The following is a 19,154-nucleotide window of genomic DNA, read 5'->3' on the forward strand; positions in this document are numbered from 1 at the left end:
TCCCATTTTTTTTCCCCCCAAGCGTTCCACCGGAGCCGGACGTGAGCGGGATGGGATAGGGTTAAGTTGACCTAAACTTGTGTCGTGCTGCTCAGGGGGCCGGGGCCGCCAGCACCGAAGAACCGTGTCTCAGTACCACCGGTTGTTCCACGCGCCGCAACCTGATGCTCGATTTCGTGTTTATTTCCTGCCTCCCACGTGGAAAATGCCCGCGCGGCTCCTGCTGACAGCCCCGCGACGCGCGGCGGAGCCGCTGCCACTGAGCGGCAGCGAGGGACGTCGTGCCGCGGGCTGGGCGGCCACGGGCCCGTTTCTCCTAAAGTTTGTGACCCGCGTGGGGCGGCAGCGCCCGCAAACGCGGGTTTGCTCCACCGCCCGATGCTTTACGCGTGAAAGAAGCGCACCCTGGGGCCCCGGCACTGCTCTGCGGAAGTCTTCTCGCGTGGAAAACTTTACCGCACGGGGCACCGCAGAGCAGCCCCCGCCCACGCGGGGGTGACTCTCCTAAAGTTTGTCACCCACTCCTCTCCACGCGGGGCGGCTGTTGTCCGCCCCTTGCCGGTGCGCCGCAGAGGTGGCGGGGGCGCCCCGTCGGGCCGCTTCTGCCGGCGCTCCCGCCCCGTGTCCATCCGTCCGTCCGTGCCTGCCGCAGGTGCGCGGCCGCCGCCACCTTCCCGCGGGGGCGGGGCGGGGCGACCCTAACCCCCCCGCCCTCCCCTCTCCTCTCTCCCCGCTCCTGCCAAGTTCTCCCCGTCCCCCCCGTCCGTCCCAAGGAGCCTCCCGATTGGGCGCCGGGCCGGGCCCACGTCACTCCGAATGTGACGTCTAGTCTTCCTGTTTCCTTCAGCTGTGTCTTAAAGTAAATCTTGTGGCGGTGCGGAGCGCTGCTCGGCTCGGCCAGCCCAGCCCAGCCCAGCCCAGCCCTGCCCCGCGTCGCTCCCGCCGCCCCCGCTCCGCGCCCGCCGCTCCGCTCCGCTCCGCTCGGCGCCCGCAGCCCCGCGGCCGCTGCCCGCCCGCACTCCCGCCCGCGGTCGCCCTCCCTGCCCGATTATCATATTCATCAGCGGCGGGGCTGCCGGCTGCGCGCGCGTGTCCGCGTGTGCGTGTGTGCGTGTGCGGGGCGCGTGTGGTGTGTGTGCATGTGCGTGTGCGTGTCGCCCTTTCTCTCGTTCCACCGGCAAAAAAAAAAAGCGAGGCTCAGTTTCGTCGCCTTTGCACGGAGTAAGTACCCGCTGCCCCTCCGCGCCCCCTCCGTCCCTCCCCGCTTTCTCGGCCTTTTCAGATCTTTCGGGTTTTTAAATTTTTTTTTTTTCCCCTAAATTCACACTTGCTTGGGCTGCTCTAAATGGTCCGGGGGGATGGGGGGGGGGGGGTGATGAAATCCCCAGCAAAATATTTATCACCGTTATCAAACCTGTGCTTCTTTTTCCAGGGGGCAAAATTGCAGTGACTTTATTAGCTGAGTAGTTTTAATTCCCCGGTAGATAAAGCGGTAAGGATTTGTGAGCGGTAAGGAGCCCGATGGAGCGCTCACCGTAGCCTGCCCAGGGCTGAAGAGTAAGTGACCTGCTCGTTGTTAGGTGATCCTCCCCCCCCACCGTTCCCCTTCGCTCTCTGGCTGCCACCTTTTGTGGACCGCTCTTTATTTTATTCCGTGGGTTGGAGGGCAGTTTTGCGGGGACGGAAAAAGCAGCGAGTATTTGGCTTCTTCTTGTTGTTCCGAGCTTCCTTCTCCCCCCATCTCCGCCGAAGTTCCCCATCCCCGCTTTAAACTCCTGCTCCGCTCCTCCGAGCCTTCTCTTTGTCCTGTTTATTATAGCTGCCTTGCTTTTTGTCTCTTCCAATTTGCCTGTCATTTGCATGTCGCTACTTCTCCTTTTTAACCCAAGCCGGGAAGGACAGGGACTTTTTATTCTTACTCTTCTTACCCTTGCAATTACTTTTTCATTTCCAAGTGTGGGACGAGCTGCGAATTGTGGAAATGTATAGAAAATGGGATTTGAGTGGTAGGTAGCGAGCACATGAGAAGAGATCAAATGCAAGTCGCGGGATAAGAGCCTTGATCTGGGAAAAGATTAGGATTATTGGTACTTTCTGTTTGTTTGGTTGTTGTTTGTTGATTTTTTTCCTCCGGGGGGGATTTAATTCTTTCTTAGCCGTTGATGGAGATCTTTCTTGGCTTTTTCGATTTTCTGTTTAGCGGCTGAGTGACCCGGCTCACTCTGCCATGTGTTTGCACGGAGTTAAAGCGCAGGAGGGAGCGGTGTTGGGGGGCGTGGGGCCTGCGCGGAGGGGGCGCGCAGGGCAGCGCTGGGGGGGGCGCGGCCCGGGCTGGGGGGGCGCCGAGATCGCGGGGCCCGACTGGAGCAGGCGGCCCGACGGGCTCCCGGGGCACGGCTCCCCGGCACGGGGCGCTCCGCGGGGGCGGAGCGGGGCCGCCCCGGGGCCCGCGGCTCTTTGCAGAGAGGGAGAAAGTTGCGCGGACCCCCGCGGTCGCTGCGCGGCGTCTGGTGGGGCAGGCCAGGGCCGCGGGGCCGGGGCAGGTGCGCGGGGCGCGGGCAGGTGCGTGGCGCTGCGCGCAGGGGCGGTGGGGCAGGTGCGCGCCGGGCGGGGCGGCTGCGGAGCGGGACGCGAGGGGTCCCGGCCGCCGCCGCCTCCTCCCTGTGCCGGGACAGCCGGGGCGGCGGGGTCAGCAGCGGGAAGAGGCGCGGGATCGGTGTCCGCGGGCGGTGCGGGGGCGCGGGAGGCGCGGCCGAGGCGGGATGGAGCTCCCCGAGGGGCCAGCGTCGCGTCCATGAGGTTGTGCCCCGGCCGCGGAAGAGCAGGTACGCGGGATATTAGCTTAGTGTCTTTGACAAAGTAGGGGATTTCAGTCAGGACTGACAAGGGACAGGGCTGCAGACTAGAGGTGCCCTTGAATGTCGGGCAAAAGTTGCCAGGACGAGCTTTGGAAAGCCGCTAGTTTCACACAGGTCCCGAGTGCTCAGCAGACCCCGTGGTGTTCCTGGCTGTATGACGAGTGTCACCCCAAACCCATCATCCGGGCCTGGGGACGGGTGGGGAGCACGTGGAACGCATCCATACATCCGTGGCCATAGCTCGGTAGCAGAAGGTCCTGTGTTGTTGAGTGCAGGGAACAGAAACACGTTTGTGTCACCGTGAGGTGTAAAAGCTCAGATTATTTGTCACTTCCATCGCCTGTAGAGGTTTGGCATTATGCAGAATGAATTATATGGAGGCACTTTCCTTAGCCGTAGGTTTGCATGTGGCACATATCCTTTATGTCTTCTTCGTGCAGTTTTTCTCTGAGTTACCATCAATCACACAAAGTTTACGACCAGTGCAGCTCATTTTGCATTTATTTTATCTGCTTTTTGTCCAGAGCTTACCTTTAGCAGCAATATCACATACTTTGAAATGTTTATTAATACTCAAGGGTAGACAGATTATCAACGTTTCAGGAGCTGAGCTGTGATAAAAAAGTACAATGTATATACTTTTTGCTAACAGCTCTGTATTAAATTATTCTGTAAAGTATCCTGCGTTTGCTGAATGGCACTGTTGGTATATACAGTTAACTTCCCTGCCAGCTGAACTCTGAGGCCTCTCAGTTTATATAACTTATCTCTTTTATCATTGCTTGATAAAGTGAGATATTCATAAGAATGGACACATTTTCAAATTGAGAAGTTTCATTTGATTCAGAGCAGAATTGTAAATACTACAATTTGTAGTCTCTAAATAGTGATTTATTCTGACTCAAGGTGCAGCCTGACTGCTAAATTAAGTAATTTAAGAATTGTGATTTAATGACATCATGTAGCCTGGAAAAAAATAATATCTTGGAAAACTTGGGCTGAATTCATAGTAGGAATCTTGAGAACCTTTCAGTATTGTCTCTAGATAGAGGCCATGTGAGTTATTTTCTTCATGATCAGTGAAATAACAAGGACCAAACTGGCTTGAGAGGAGGAAAATGTTTCCAGTTTTCTACTTTGAGCAGCTTGATTTCTTTTTCTCATTCAAAAGATCTGTTTCCTCAAGCAGTGCCGAGCACGGCAACATGATGGAGGGCCCTGCATCTCCCCAGTTTAAAGGCCTGAACTGGTGAGATGCCGAATGCCTCCTGTTACTGAGCCCTGTAGTTGATGGGAATTGCGGATGTTTGGCATTCATAGGAATTACTGAATACCTTGCTCTATTGGGCCCTGGGCATCACCAGGTTCATAAAACAAGGGTTGCTTTTTTCTTTAAGGCTAAAGAGCAAGCAGCATAATTTTGAAGTAAATCAGGCACTAATTTTTGCTGCTGCTTCTTCTTATGGAGAAATCCTAATAAAGTAGTTTTTGCTGCACAAACAGTTGCTCATCCTTTCTGCCTTGTTTCAAATTCCTTGGTAGACATCTCGGCTAAGGGAGCTGGATAACCTTTTCTCCCAAGAAAACTTGTGTTAGAACTGTACAAAAAGGTAGTACTTTCTCCCAAGAAAACTTGTGTCAGAGCTGTACAAAAAGGTAGCACTTTCTCGTTAGTGGCTGATGTGATTTTAGCACTGAACAGATCTGTGGTGAACAGATGTCATCTGTTCTTCGAATTTTAGCTGTGGTTTTGTGCATGAAATGCTGTTGACTGGAATAATTTTCATCCTGTGCTTGCTGGCTGATTCTGGCAAAGCCATACCCTGTGTAGTGCGTTAGAGTGAAAGATCTAAATATTTCTATTAGCAGAAGCATGTTAAATTTCTTGCGTGGTATTGGCATAATGGGCTGACATGAAGCAGGCAGACACTGGACCAACAAAAATAGTCAGCTTGTGAAAAGATGGGAACAATTTCAGCTCTATAAACTGATATCTCCTTGAATTCATCCAGGCATATCCATCAAGTTTAGCACTTTTCTGCTGGGTATGTAATGGCTGTTTAGGTTAGGCTAGGGTTCTTCAAAGAGGCTGACGAGGGCGAGTTTGAATTTACATCTCCTTTGGATCCTGTAGGTATACGAATTAATCTAGGAGAAAATGATCAGCGTCTTTCTAGACCAAGATGAGTTAACAAAAGTAGTTAAAAAAATTGATTTATTCATAATGAGTGTGGTTAAATACCTGACATCATACTCATTTTGATGGACCATTCTAGCCAAAGGTTTGGTAACATAACTCTTGGAGACCTAGAAATTAATCTGTTTCCATTTCGAATGTCAATGCATATCAAATGGATATGAAATAAACCCATGTCTGTAGCTGCTGTGCTGTTAAGAGGTTATTCATAGCTACATTGTAATCATATCTCCTTAAACAAAAGATTTGAAAGTAAATTTGTAAATAAAATACTAGTGCTGTGTTTATGGATGGACATAGAAAGCGCTGAGGCCCTTGGTATGATTTTTAATTCCATCGGCATGGAAAACGTTTGGTTTCTGAGGAAGCCACATTGCGCAAATTGAGGCTTGAGCCGTGGCCGGCGAATTTAATATCAACTACACTGGGCACGCGAAGAGTATCAATAGTGATGCATAAACCAAATTTAACCTTCACAAATTTAAAACTTTCTAATTTGGAAAGAAATGGTGCTTCTGAAGATTTCTACATAGATCTTGACAACCAAAGCTATCTTGCCAGCTCTGTTTTTCTGGAGAGCTGTACTGAGGCTTCAGATGTATGAAATATAGTTTTGAGACAATGTGCAGCCAAAGTACTGGTAACTGTGTAAAGGACACATGCTTCCTAATTATTTCTCCTCCTCCCCGAGAGTTCCTTATTTATTCAGTTCTAATCTAATCAGTCTTGAATTCTGCCTGTCGTGGCAGGGATTTTGCATCCCGCTCTACGTGCCATTTCACTTCCCTTGAGGTGCAAATTGGTTTTGGTCCTCTGAGACTGAAATATTAACTGGCCATTCAATACCCATTCTGTTTTGTCAGGCTAAAGTAGAACTATTTCTCATATTTAAGCCGAAAGGCATGTAAGCCTTAAAGCTGGCAGCCTGTAGGCTCAGGATAACACCAGGGCAAATGGGAGATGTTGCTTAATACCCAGGTTAAGTGTACGATAACTCCGATGCTTTCAGCTTCCATCAAGGGAAGGAGGGGACATCGCTCCGGAGCACCTCCTGCCACATGTTTGTGGTGGCAGAAATGGGCTGTGAAGCAGCGGCTGGTGCGGGGGCTTGGGGAGGGAAATGGACACTGGGGAGGAAGGATGCATGGCAATGACCTTCCAACCTGGTGCAGGACAGCCTATTTCCTGAGCTGCTGACTCAAGGGTACAGCAAGCCCTCCCCACGTGTGTCCTTGGTTGGGATTGGGCAAGAGAGAGGGAAACAGTGGTCAGGCACCTCGAATTTTCTGGGAAACGTGCAAAACTTGTAACCTGAGGTGAGGTTTTTGGTGTGAGTCTGGGAACTTATTGCTGGCTCTCAATCAAGCATAGCTTGACTACAGAAAAGGAAAGAAAAGCGTGAAGGTTTTTGGTGTTGGTGGGTTTTGTTTGTGGGTTGTTTTCTTTTCCTATTAGCAAGTACTATCTTTATGGTGGATGCCTTCAGTGAAATAAACAGGAGCTCTTTCAGTTATCTTTCAATTAGTTTAGATCACTTTCAAATGAACACCACTGGACTGAAAGGTCAAACTTGGCCCTGGCTTATTCTGTGCTAGTGTCACCTTCATAAAAGCCCTGGTGGTGGTCACCCCTTTCCACCCCCTGAGGACTTGGCCGGTTCTTTACAAAAATAATCCTTCTGATGTTCTTGAGATTTTTTTTTTTTTGGTGAAGGTATAATTGTAAGAGCCTGATTCTGCCCCCTGAAAAACTCCATTTGCATCAGTTGGGAGAAAGCAGGAGACAGTCTTTTACATGCTGCCAAGCAGGGCCTGACCCTACCCCTCACACTTAACAGGCTTTTGGTATCCGTTGACTCCAGGGGAGTTGCTTGCAGGGTGGGATGCTCCCTGGTGTGCAGATGGCAGAATTGGGCCCCTGCAACAGAAATCCTTGTTATTTTATTCTTATCATGAGGTAGCCAAACTTAACTCTCTTAATGTACTTTTTGATAAGAAAAGATCTCTGAAGACAGTGACCTGATAACAGAGTAAGGCTCTAGATTTCCTATCTGAATTCATGATATTTTTTGGTTTTAATATATTTTTTATCATCCTTTGCTTTCCTGTGTGCAAGAAACCTGTAATGTAAACAAACATCATGTCCCTTGCATAACTCTCTCTGACACCAAATCTCTGAAAATTCTTTTAGTACATCCAGAATACATGAGCAAAGGCTGCAAAATAAACATAATGTTTCTAAGTATTAAAAGCTTTTTTTTTTAAATCTTGGTTGCAAACTAAGCATTGACTACTGTCTTGATTTTACAGATTATTTCATGCTGAAATTGTGCCTATTTGCATGGATAGTCATTCTTTAAAACTAGCCACAGATGCAGTCCTAGGGAGCACGTAGATGTTTTTACAGGTGAACCGAAAGAGATGGGAGCAATTCCAAAAAGTCTGCATGCTGCCTTTGGCAATATACCCTGTTATTGTGAAGACTGTGCTCTGTTAAGCAAATGTAAAGTTTAATATTAGATAAGCGTTGCATGAAAAATATTTTAATTTTCCTCAGTGTTAAATTTTAAGAAACAGGAAAGAGTGTCTAATGCTTGATGTGCAATGTGAGTTTAGCATCACTAGTTAATAAGTCACAAATTATGTCAAGAGCCTTTTACAAAATGCAAGGAAGTGTGTTATCTTTTTATGCTGTGTTCCTGGAAAACAATGAGAGTTCATATAAAGAGAAGGTATCTTCCTTTCTCACGCAGCCGATTGATGTTATTTCTTTCATCTTTCCATATTTTTTCCCATCTTTTCTGCATGTCACAGGAAATAAGATTCTGTGTATTCAAAATGCTACATGTAAGGAGGGCTTCACTGGGCATTTGAGATATTGTTCTTGGAGATTTTTTGAAAGCAGAGAGATGTGACACTGAACATGCCTCGTTTCTGCTATGCAAAAAATTTAACATCATGTATTTTAGTGTATGAAATACAGAATCTTCAGCCTTTGGTAGCAGGGCTTGCTTGGAGAATTTAAGTTGTGAAAAGGGAAGGAATGTATGGGGAATTCAAAACACTGTTGTGGCTCATCAGTGGTACGTACGAGCCTGTGCTAACAAACTACATTTTGGCTTTTATTTGATCACATCTCTGTAAATAGTATAATCCTGATCATAAAATATTTCAATGCATTTTTGCTTTGCTGAATAAATGTTTCCCTAATGATTTAAGAGAGAGGGGTTTTTTTCCCCCAGTGTAAGCCTGAAAGCGTCTATGATTTCTTTGCCTTTCACATACACATATACCATCCTACCTGCAATTATGTGAAAGTTGTTGTTGTAACCTTCAAATGTTTATTTACCAGTTTTACTTCTCTTTAAAAAGCAAAACTACATACTACAATTGCGTTTTTTACATTGCAATTGAATTTTTTTAATCCAAATTTTATACAATTTCTTATTTTAACAATAAATCTTAAATAAGGAATACCTTCATCTTCTTTTGTAACATGTATCTCAATGCCCTAAATTTAATCAATTGGTTGTCAGAGGCTGTGTTCTTCTAATCTACTCTTTCTTCTGAAGATAAACAGTATCATTTTAGGCATTTGTGCAAGAGAATCATATTACTGGTGCTTAAGCAGTTTTTGCTTTTTTAAATCTTAATCCATCTTAAACCAGTGGAGCAGAAATATTTAAAAATGTTTCATTTCAAGCAGAGTGCATAATAAATTGCAATAATTGTAATGTGCCATAAATCCCAGAGCCTATGCATTTTGCATTTTATTCAGGATTGAGGTCAGGAAATTTGGAGAAATTTAAAGAAAATGATTCATCAGTCCTTTTGTTCTGTTGGCCAGGGTCCCAGGATTCTTGAGCTGAGCCCAGCTGACAAGCTTTTGAAGATGGCACAATAACAGTCCAGTGATGCCTGACCATGACAGCACAGCCCTCTTAAGCAGGCAAACCAAGAGAAGAAGAGTTGACATTGGAGTGAAAAGGACAGTAGGGACAGCATCTGCATTTTTTGCAAAGGCAAGAGCAACGTTTTTTAGTGCCATGAATCCCCAAGGTTCAGAGCAAGATGTTGAGTATTCAGTGGTGCAGCATGCAGATGGGGAAAAGTCAAATGTACTCCGCAAGCTGCTGAAGAGGGCGAACTCGTATGAAGATGCCATGATGCCTTTTCCAGGAGCAACCATAATTTCCCAGCTGTTGAAAAATAACATGAACAAAAATGGTGGCACGGAGCCCAGTTTCCAAGCCAGCGGTCTCTCTAGTACAGGCTCAGAAGTACATCAGGAGGATGTATGCAGCAACTCTTCAAGAGACAGCCCCCAAGAGTGTCTTTCCCCTTTTGGCAGGCCAACTATGAGCCAGTTTGATGTGGATCGGTTATGCGACGAGCACCTGAGAGCTAAACGGGCCCGGGTTGAGAATATAATTCGAGGTATGAGCCATTCCCCCAGCGTGGCATTAAGGGGCAATGAGAATGAAAGAGAAATAGCTCCGCAGTCCGTCAGTCCCCGAGAAAGTTACAGAGAAAACAAACGCAAGCAAAAGCTGCCACAACAGCAGCAGCAGAGTTTCCAGCAGCTGGTTTCAGCGAGGAAAGAGCAGAAGCGAGAGGAGCGTAGACAGCTGAAGCAGCAGCTGGAGGACATGCAGAAGCAGCTGCGCCAGCTGCAGGAGAAGTTCTACCAGATCTACGACAGCACCGACTCTGAAAATGATGAAGATGGCAACCTGTCTGAAGACAGCATGCACTCCGAAACCATGGACGCGAGAGCTGGCGACTCCGTCGGCAGGTCAGACAATGAGATGTGCGAGCTGGACCCAGGGCAGTTCATCGACCGGGCACGGGCCCTCATCCGGGAGCAGGAGGTAGCGGAAAACAAGCCAAAAAGAGAAGGTCCTAAGGAGAAGGAGCAAGGGCCAAACGCCTTCCACCCCGAAGGCAAACATTTGGCCGAGACCCTCAAGCAGGAGCTGAACACTGCCATGTCACAAGTTGTGGACACAGTGGTCAAAGTTTTCTCATCCAAACCCTCCCGCCAGCTTCCTCAGGTCTTCCCTCCTCTCCAGATCCCGCAGGCAAGGTTCGCCGTCAACGGGGAGAACCACAACTTTCACACAGCCAACCAGCGCCTGCAGTGCTTTGGGGACGTCATCATTCCCAACCCCCTTGACACCTTCGGCAGTGTCCCCATGCCTGGTGCCACCGACCAAACCGAGGCGCTGCCCCTTGTCGTCCGCAAAAACTCCTCTGACCAATCCGCCTCGGCCCCGCCGGCCGGTGGCCACCACACCTCCCTGCACCAGTCCCCGCTCTCGGCCACTGCCGGCTTCTCCACCTCCTCCTTCCGCCACCCATTCCCGCTGCCCCTCATGGCCTACCCCTTCCAGAGCCCCCTGGGTGCCCCATCTGCCTCCTTCCCAGGGAAAGAGCGCGCCTCCCCCGAATCCCTCGACCTGACGCGGGAGACCACCAGCCTGAGGACCAAGATGTCATCGCACCATATGAACCACCACCCCTGCTCACCGGCCCATCCCCCCAGCGCCGCTGAGGGCCTCTCCTTGTCCCTCATTAAGTCTGAGTGTGGCGACCTGCAAGACATGTCTGAAATCTCGCCCTACTCGGGAAGTGCAATATCCTTTTCAAAAGATGAGCGATAACCGGCAGTGGCTGGTGGGAGAGGATGAGGGGCCGTGCCGGTGCCAGGGGGCTTCCCCTGGGTGTTGCGGGCGCGGGCTGCTCACAGGGTGCTGGTGGGGGGCTTGGCAAGGCCAAATAAAACACGTGGTGTTGACTGACAGCACTCTTTCAGCAATGGTGTCCACCTAAAAAAGCCACTGGCCCTCCCCCAGCCTTCTAGTCTGCCTCTTGGGGTCAGGAAGGCAGCCACACCCATGACCTGGGTGCCAGTGGGTTTCCCTGGGCTGGCAGATCTTTCCTCAGGCAGAGAAGTGATCGAGGGGGCATTGCCCTCAGCCAAAAACCATTTCAGCTACAGCCAGGCCCCCTCTTTTCCCTCCCCTGCCAGGCCAACACACAGCCTGTGTTAATGGTGTCATGTCCAGGGCTTACAGAGAGAGATGGCCTGGTCGTCTATGAGAGTTCAGCTCTCAAGTGCGTAAAGGAAACGAAGCACAAAAGACACAGGTACTGATATATTCAGGCTGCATCAAGTTCTTTCCCCCACCGAGAGGTCTGTTCCTCAGCCCTTGTGCAGCTGCCTGCTATGCATGATTAACCTCTGTTCAGCCATACACAGAAATCTTTTGTCCTAACATACACAAAGCAAATTATTTTGGAAAGCTAGAGAGAACAATTAAATATAAAACTTCAGCTGTATTAAATTTACAGGACACTTCCCCTGCTTAAAAAAAAAAAGAAAAGATGATAATAAAATCTCTCTTTTTAGCTCAATGGCAGGCTTTAGTTAGGGCGACAAATCCATCTCTGCCTTTATTTAGGCATATCCAGACATAGTATCTTTTTTTTTTTTTCCTCCTGGAAACTAGTACTAGATTTGGTTGGTTTTTTTCTCTTTTAGCAGTAATGCCTCCCAGTCCTTCCATCTTTTCCCATAATGTGCTTTTTGGTTGAAAGGTTTTGCTTCCAAGTAAAGTTGTATTGAAAGTTTGAAAGTGAATAATGTCTACCCCATGCTGGAATTGAGGATTTTGCATGAAAAGGAGATGGATATTTTGTCCCAGCTCTAAGACCCCAGCAGAAGGCAACAGCACAAGCAGCAAGCCTTAGATGCATCTAAATTTCACTCCCAAGGTGATGAAAGTAATTGCAACAGAATAGCTCTGCCCCTCTCTGGATAACAGTAGCAATGCTAAGGAACTTGTCCCCTTTGGAGGGGTGTCATGTGAAGGCAGATGCCCGAGGCTGTGCTTCTTCACTGGGTATCTTCTAGGTGATTGATAACTCTGGTAGTTTTAGAATACTTTAACCACATCTTCTGTAGACTTGCTAAATCCTCAGAAGGGTGCTGTCAGGGTTCTAGACCTGCTGGTTACCTGGACTTCCCACCCCTCCCATGGTAGTGGGCACCACTGGGGCAAGGCAGGCACTGCAGGTCCAAAGCCCATCAGCAGCACTCTTTGATCCAGCTTGGGTCTAGTCTGAGTCAGGATTGCTGCTGTCTAACCTGTGTGAGTAGTCCCATTTCTATAGGGGAAAGTGTTTTGTGTTGGAAAGCACCTTCTTTAGGTGTTGGTGTTTTTGAGAGCCAACTGATAGTGGATGTGGTGTTTGAGGCGCCTCTTCCCCAAAAAAGGATCTCGTTGAACGTTGGTAGCAGGGAAATCTCCTCACCATCTACATTGTAAGGCAAAGCAGAGGAGGCAGTCTAGATACAACATCCCTCAGAGGGGGTGCCAATTACTTGGGGAGTTCCAAACCAAAGATCTCTCCTGCATATTGAAATGCAAGTGCAGTGCTTGGAAAGCAGTCCCGAGGTCAACAGGAGTGGCAGCTGAGGGCAAGACTCAGGCCAGGGCAATTAATTTCTACCAAACAGTACAGTGGCATACTAATTGTTTTTGTATAAAAGTAGTTCTCCCATCCTGGGAGAGCAGTTAGGAAAGGTGAAACATGCCAAGCCTGTGAACTAAGGGTAGTTCTAGGGCTGCACTTGATCCTCGCCACCCATGGAGCATCTCTCCCCCACCCCTCCCATTTCTCCCCCTTTCTCCTGCACACTCATGGTGCTCACTAACGGAGCTTGTTGCTTCTGCTGGAACAGGGGTGCAAGAGTCCCCTGCTGCTCCAGGGCATAGCCAGGGGAAATGCCTGGTGCTACAGTGATTCCCTTTCTTTTTCACTGCCCTGCTTCTTCCCCTGCCATCGGGAAAGCACTCTGACTTTCCCACCTAGGCACTAGTGCAGGCTGCAGTTTATTCTGGGTTTAGATACAGAGCAGATTTATTAAATAACACTTCTACACGTGTACCCTGGTATACAGCTCTGCTGTAGGGATGTATGTTTTTTTCTAGCAGCAGCTCATGTGTCCAGGTAGTTTACAATTTTCCAGGGAAAGGCGCAGTGTGGAAGTTGGTTTGTTTCTGGTCAATTCTGTTGTGGCACTTTTATTTTACATGGTCGAATGTACACGTATAGGGAATAAATTTCTTGAGAGAAGAAGATCTTTCTTCCCTCCAGAAAGTAACATCTGTTTTCCTGGACAATGCAGCCAGGATGAGAACATAAGACCAGCAGATACAGCCAAGTTCAGGTTTTAGTAGTAAGTTAAACACTGAACTAGCCTGGATTTTGTTTTCTTGGATTTTTTTTTTTTTAACCAATGGCCGTAAAATGTATCTGAACATTCCTTGCTGAATTGCAGAAGGAAATGGTTAATGTTTGTGTATGTTGCTAAACAAGATAAGATGCACCTGCAGTCTGAATTCGCATCTTGGTCATGAATGCAGTCTGTATCTTTGCAAACTAATCTGTTTAATCAAATATTAAGTTTTATTCAAATTCAAAAAGAAACAGACAGTGAATTGTTTTTCTGCATGATCTTTCTTTGTCATGCATCCTCTTTGCATCTCAAGAAAAATAGCCTTGTTCAGTCACAGAACATTTGCATAGATCAAAATCGAAGCACAACAGTAGTTTGTGTGCTGTTAAGACATCTGTAAAGGTGAAGAAGTCTAGCATGCTCTCCCTGGCAGGAGGGCTTTGAAACATTAGTGCAACTTTCTACAATTTTATTTATTTTTAAACAGAATTCCAATCCAACTGGAATAAGTTTCACAGTCCCAATATGTGAAAGCTATAATTACTGAATTACAACATTTTGAAATGAGGAGTTATTACATCTGACTAGAATTAAACTAATTAAACTTAAAAAAAAAAAGGAGTGATTGTACAGCAAGCTGGATAACTCCGTGCTGTTGATAAAACCTGGGCGACGAACAAATGCTTTGCAGCCAGCCAGCTCTTCTTTGGAGGGACTTGAAGATGCTCTGAGATGAAGCTGTTTGGAGTTTTGCTGATTGAAAGTACCTGAGGTGTAACTTAAGGAGCAGCTTGGCTTTGCTGGTGCAGGTTGTTTTTTACCTGATACAGCCTATTCCTTACCACTTTTCCTTCAGTTCAATGCATGCGTGGGCTAGAAAAGCCTGTTAGAGCATTTGTGGGGGCTCAGGCTGGGAGTAACAGGAGTGAAAGATCATCTCTGCTGAAAAATATTTTTGCAAAAGAGGAGCATTACCTGGGAGGAGGATTGAAGTGCAAATGAATCAAATGCTATGTGGTACCACCCCTGTGCTTCTCCTGTTAAAACACACGAGAGCATGTATATGTTTTGTCCCCATATGTTTTGTTCCCAGTCTTTCACTTCCTATTTCTTAGGGCTTTGCCATTTTGCTGCCACTGCTGTGTTAGGTGAGGCAGTGTTGTACTGTGTAAACCCACAATGCTGAGACTCTCAGGTTGTTTGAACACCGCTTTAGGTTCAGCTGCAGTACACTGTTCCTCTGATCTTTTATGTTCCTGAGCAGATGTCTTTCATTAATTTATGGATTTATCATCTTTTCTTTCTCTCCTTTTTTTTCCTTTCCTTTTTTTTCTTCTTTTTTTTTTTTTTTTTACACCTGGCAGCTGGCTCAAGTTTCAGCAGTTATTGTCTATTTTGCATTACCCATAGAATTGAATGTCATCTGTCTTCACAAAGCTATAGCTAAGAGAATTGAGGCAAGCCACACGAGCTGCTGGGACAGAGCTTGTTTGCGTTCCATTCGGCACCCCTCCTCCCTTTACCTCCTTAATATTTATTTGTGCTCGTTTTCTTTCCTGGCCTTGAATGGGGCTTAGCTCGTGTTCGGTACAGCTGTATGTTTACTGAATCTATTTCATCATGAGTCATTGTGCGTGTGTAAGTATCCTGGAAACAGCTAGTGCTTTCTTGGAAGAACAGTTGCTTTTCAGCCCAAGCACTTAAAAAGGAAATTAAGCAATTGGTCAGTTCAATTTTTTTTTTCTGAAATAGCAATGGGTTATCTAATTCTTAGCTCTTAAGTCTGTCATTAACTATTTTTTGCTAGATTATTACAGATCATATCTTTTATCACAGTAAAGCGTTAACCTTAGGATCAAGATATACAGATTTGTTGCATATTTGATATTGCTTTAAGGCTGCCAAGTGCTTAAGAACAAGTATAATTTTAATAAAAAATGGATTTCTGGGAATTTGAGTCTCAGAGCATCTTTTAATACATGTTTCATTCAATATCAATATCCTCTGGCATTAGAGCAGAAAATATTTAAAAATCCTAAATGCAGAAGGAGTCCAAATGCTTAGACAACCGTCTAATATGCTTAAATCCAGCAAATATGAGAGGGTTTTTTTGAATTTTAAGTCCATCCTTGAGCTTGAATTGAAAGAGAATATACACCAAACCCGATGTTAACATGTTGTCGGCATCAGAGGAATTGCAAATTAAGGAGACTCAGGATTACTTTTTTTTCTCTCCTACTGGAGTTCCCCTTTGGACCCCCACTTTGCTGAAAGGATCGCATAACAAAATGGGTTTCTGGCATAGAAGTTTTGATTTGTCTAAAACTCTTATCACTAAGCAATAGGTGACAGCTTGCTACTATTATTTCACTTACGTATTTTGACAGATGGCACTGCAGAGTGTAATGCTCTTTTAGACTTCTCTATCAGTCTAATGGAGGTAACTGGAGGTTCTTTCAACTCTTCTCTTGGCACAAGAAGTATGTCAGTCATAAATTATCTTCTTTGTAATCATTAAGCATCTCAAACAAAATGCAAGTTCAGCTGAGCCGTTTTCCATGTACTTCCAGATAATAAGAGGTTTTTAAACTAATAGTATCAATGCCTTTTTTTTTTTTTTTTTTTAATGCTACATTTTTCTAATCTAAAAATGAACCTTGTAACTGAAATAAAGGGAGAGGGTTTCAGCAGATTTCAGGAATTAGAGAAAAAGGAATTTTGCTGAAAAAGCCTAGCTAATCATCAGTAGGCTGCTGATAAAAATTAGTCTGGGTTTCCTGTCTCGAGGCCTGGAGTGGGATGTTCTGTGCTGTCGTGCACCCGGCTGAAAGGCAGAAGAGGCACCTTGGCTGCAGTGCATCTGTCAACTTGGTTGACCTTCCCGCTGCCATAAGGTGTGAACCGAGCAAAATTTTCAACAATTGTGTTTAGGAGAAACAGTCCTTAGAGAAGCTTCTGGGAAGAACCCTTAAATGACCTTGTGGGGGCCACACTGATTTTCTCCACGTGCATCTTCATTTCTGATAAATTATAAAGCCATTAATTTGCTGAGGAAATGGCAGGGCCAGCCTGCGGCACAGATGTGACCAGAGCTGTCCTAGCACGCAGTTCACAAAAGGGAGCCAAGAAGCTGGGAGAAAAATCAGCAAGCCGAGATTGTTATGGTTAGCTTCACATTCCCTTGGGAACTCTCTTAGTTGCTTCTGTTTACAGATCTAAAAGGTAATGATGTTTCCAGGATAAATAGGCTGCCTTATAGGGTAAGTGGCCATTTATTGATCTGCTAGCCCACATGTATTGATTGGTTATCCCCAAATACAGCTCCGTTCTCCGAGGAGTTAACTGTGTAAATCAGCAGGTGACAAATTTGTGGCGGGGGGATTCAGCAGCCAAGGGGATCTGCCTACTACAGATTTCACTTTCATTTGCAGGGCAGCCACTGGAGCAAACAGCAGGATTAGAGAGAGCTGCCCAAGTTGTTAAAATGTATCAACACGAATGAAACAGGTGAAATGTGCTGCCTGTGTGAAACTGCTCAAAATCATAAAGCGCCTCTGATTGTCTTACATGGCATTGGTTTTATTGTGTGCAAGCAGCATAACACCGAGAGGAAAAGAAACTTTAGCTGGCATTGCAAAGGAGAGGGAGAAAAAAGCCCCCGATAAGTTTTCTGCAGCACATGCTTCCTGCATTTGTTTCCGTAGCAACAAGTGAACGTACATATGGTACACAATCCGTAAACTTGCAAGATCCCTGAGACCCTGCACCTAAACCGATAGGAAACACAGGGCTTCAGTTACATGGCCTCTCATCCCATGTTTGCCTGTTATGCAGAAAATTACAGCGCAGCAGTTTAAATGTTGATATTTTCTCCTGTAGTCTGGGGAACCGTAGAGTATTTAACAGAGCACTTTGCTAGCTCTGGACATTCAGAAGCAGCTTTCTCAAAAAAAGAATTTTCCTTTACTAATTCAATCCTACATGCAGGAAGGCTTGTCACCGAATCACTTGAAAAAGGCCAAGCTCATGTTCTTTTACACCCGGTACCCAAGTTCCAATATGCTGAAAACCTACTTCTCAGATGTAAAGGTAAGACAATCTCTTTCCCCCCTCCCCTTTCCCCTGACTGCATGCTGTATTTGCTCACAGAATGGTATGGTGTTATCATGTTAGAGATTAATAATATTTCTGGGTACATAAAGGTTACATCCTGAACTTAATCACTTCTTCTTGTTGAGGTGTACTCTGCTTGTGCCTGGGTGAGGAAAGGGAATATTTCTAAATAAAAAAAAAAAAAAAAATTGAAATTTTAAAGCAAAGTAAGGATAATTATTACAGTAAATTAAAGGGTCTTCATTATATATCCTATTAAAAACTGAGATTTTTGTGGTGGTAGAAATGTACTTCCAAGAACATTTTGGAGCAGTTCTCAAGTGCTCCCTCATTGTTTCATTTCGGTTGGTTTCCTCATATTTGTGCTTACATAAGCAGAGTGTAGAATCCCTTTCTTTCTGTCAAAAAGAAACAGTACATTGAAATTCTCCATGCAGAAGCTGCTTAAAAACAAAAGTGATGATTGTCTCTTATTTACAACTTAATTTGTTGTTGATGCAGAGTACACTGAGCATAAGGAGGATGAATAAAGTGACAGATTCAGGCCACATTATTCAAATGAGGATATGAAAGCTGTCGACATACAGCTGCATCCTCCCTCATTCTACAGAATATTAGGACCTCCTGATTTTTTTTCTAAAAGTAATTGTTCCTTCACATCAACTTGATTTTGTGTTAATCATCTAAGTTTTTTTAAAAAAACCACATAGATTGTGTTTTAATGATTATAATGGTATGCATGGTGTCATTATCTAAGTAACTTTATAAACATTACATTAGCTTAAATTAGTTTGTTATATATCATTCCCCCCCTTCCCATGTCCCGTCCACCCCCTCCCCCCCCCCCCCCCCCCCCCCCGACAAATTACAGAAATCCTTCTTTTAATCACTTTCGGGTTATGGGTTTTTTCAGTCTTAGTGGCAGATTATCCCACAGGTTGTGAACTTGGCCCAGTTTCTGCTGATCAGTTTTCTTTGGTCAAGTTTCTTGGCAGTTTTTCCCTTTATTTTTTTTTCATTTAATGTTGCTTGCACATCTCAGTACGCTCCTGCCCCTCACAGCCGTGTCCTTGGAGGTTCCTCTATTCAATGCCATGTGCTGAGCGGATGGTGACAACATTTATAAAAAGGAGGGGGGGAAGCAATACAGGCACTTCCTAGGCTAAATGGCTGGTCAAGAATCATTAAACACACAAAAAAAAAAAGCTGCAAATGGCGCAGCGGGCCAAGTGGAGGGTTTGCTCTCAGAGTGGATCCACCTGGAATGGAAAAATCGGAGGGAGCGTTTCAGGCAACATTGCTCCGATGAGCTGCCACAGGCAGATGTAGAGCTGACAGTGCTGCTCAGGGGGGTCTGCTCTGGGGCTACCCTTTGACTTTGCCCCTCCAAGTTCAAATAGCCAGGTATGCTGAATTAGGGATATTTTTTCGCTGGTGTTTCTGCTTTATTTCCTCTTTTTAAGAAGATACGCACATGTGTGTTTGTGTGCACACAGTGATTTTGTCTTTTGATAAAGTTGTGTAAAATGCAGAAATTTGCTTTAGTGCTGCCTTACATTTATACAGCACCAGGAGAAACCCAGAAAGGCTTTACAAATCACCAGTGTGGGATGGAGTCATTTGACCAAAAGTGAATGCAGCTACTTCCCTGGGGACACATGACAGCCATACATGGTCAGCAGCACCACAGAACCAGGGATGTAAATATTAGATGCACTAATCTTTTCTTGAGGTCTTCCATA

General features: G+C 45.9%; 1 protein-coding gene across 5 annotated transcripts in view; it reads left to right on the forward strand.

Moving 5' to 3' along the window:
• Positions 1-982: 982 nt before the first annotated feature.
• PROX1 (prospero homeobox 1) overlaps positions 983-19,154 on the forward strand; it is a 49,891-nt gene continuing 31,719 nt past the window's right edge. For 2 of the 5 annotated variants that reach the window (XM_032102971.1, XM_032102975.1), the window contains exons 1-4: positions 983-1,221; positions 1,433-1,557; positions 8,902-10,690; positions 17,281-17,388. In XM_032102971.1, coding sequence (XP_031958862.1) covers positions 8,969-10,690; positions 17,281-17,388 — 1,830 coding nt within the window. In that variant the 5' untranslated portion in view covers positions 983-1,221; positions 1,433-1,557; positions 8,902-8,968. Of the gene's footprint in view, positions 1,222-1,432; positions 1,558-2,741; positions 2,826-8,901; positions 10,691-17,280; positions 17,389-19,154 lie in introns of those variants that run through there. The other 3 variants (XM_032102973.1, XM_032102972.1, XM_032102974.1) reach the window with 3 other exon arrangements.

The sequence above is a fragment of the Corvus moneduloides genome, chromosome 3 (genome assembly GCF_009650955.1).
Source record: "Corvus moneduloides isolate bCorMon1 chromosome 3, bCorMon1.pri, whole genome shotgun sequence".
Lineage (NCBI taxonomy): Eukaryota > Metazoa > Chordata > Aves > Passeriformes > Corvidae > Corvus > Corvus moneduloides.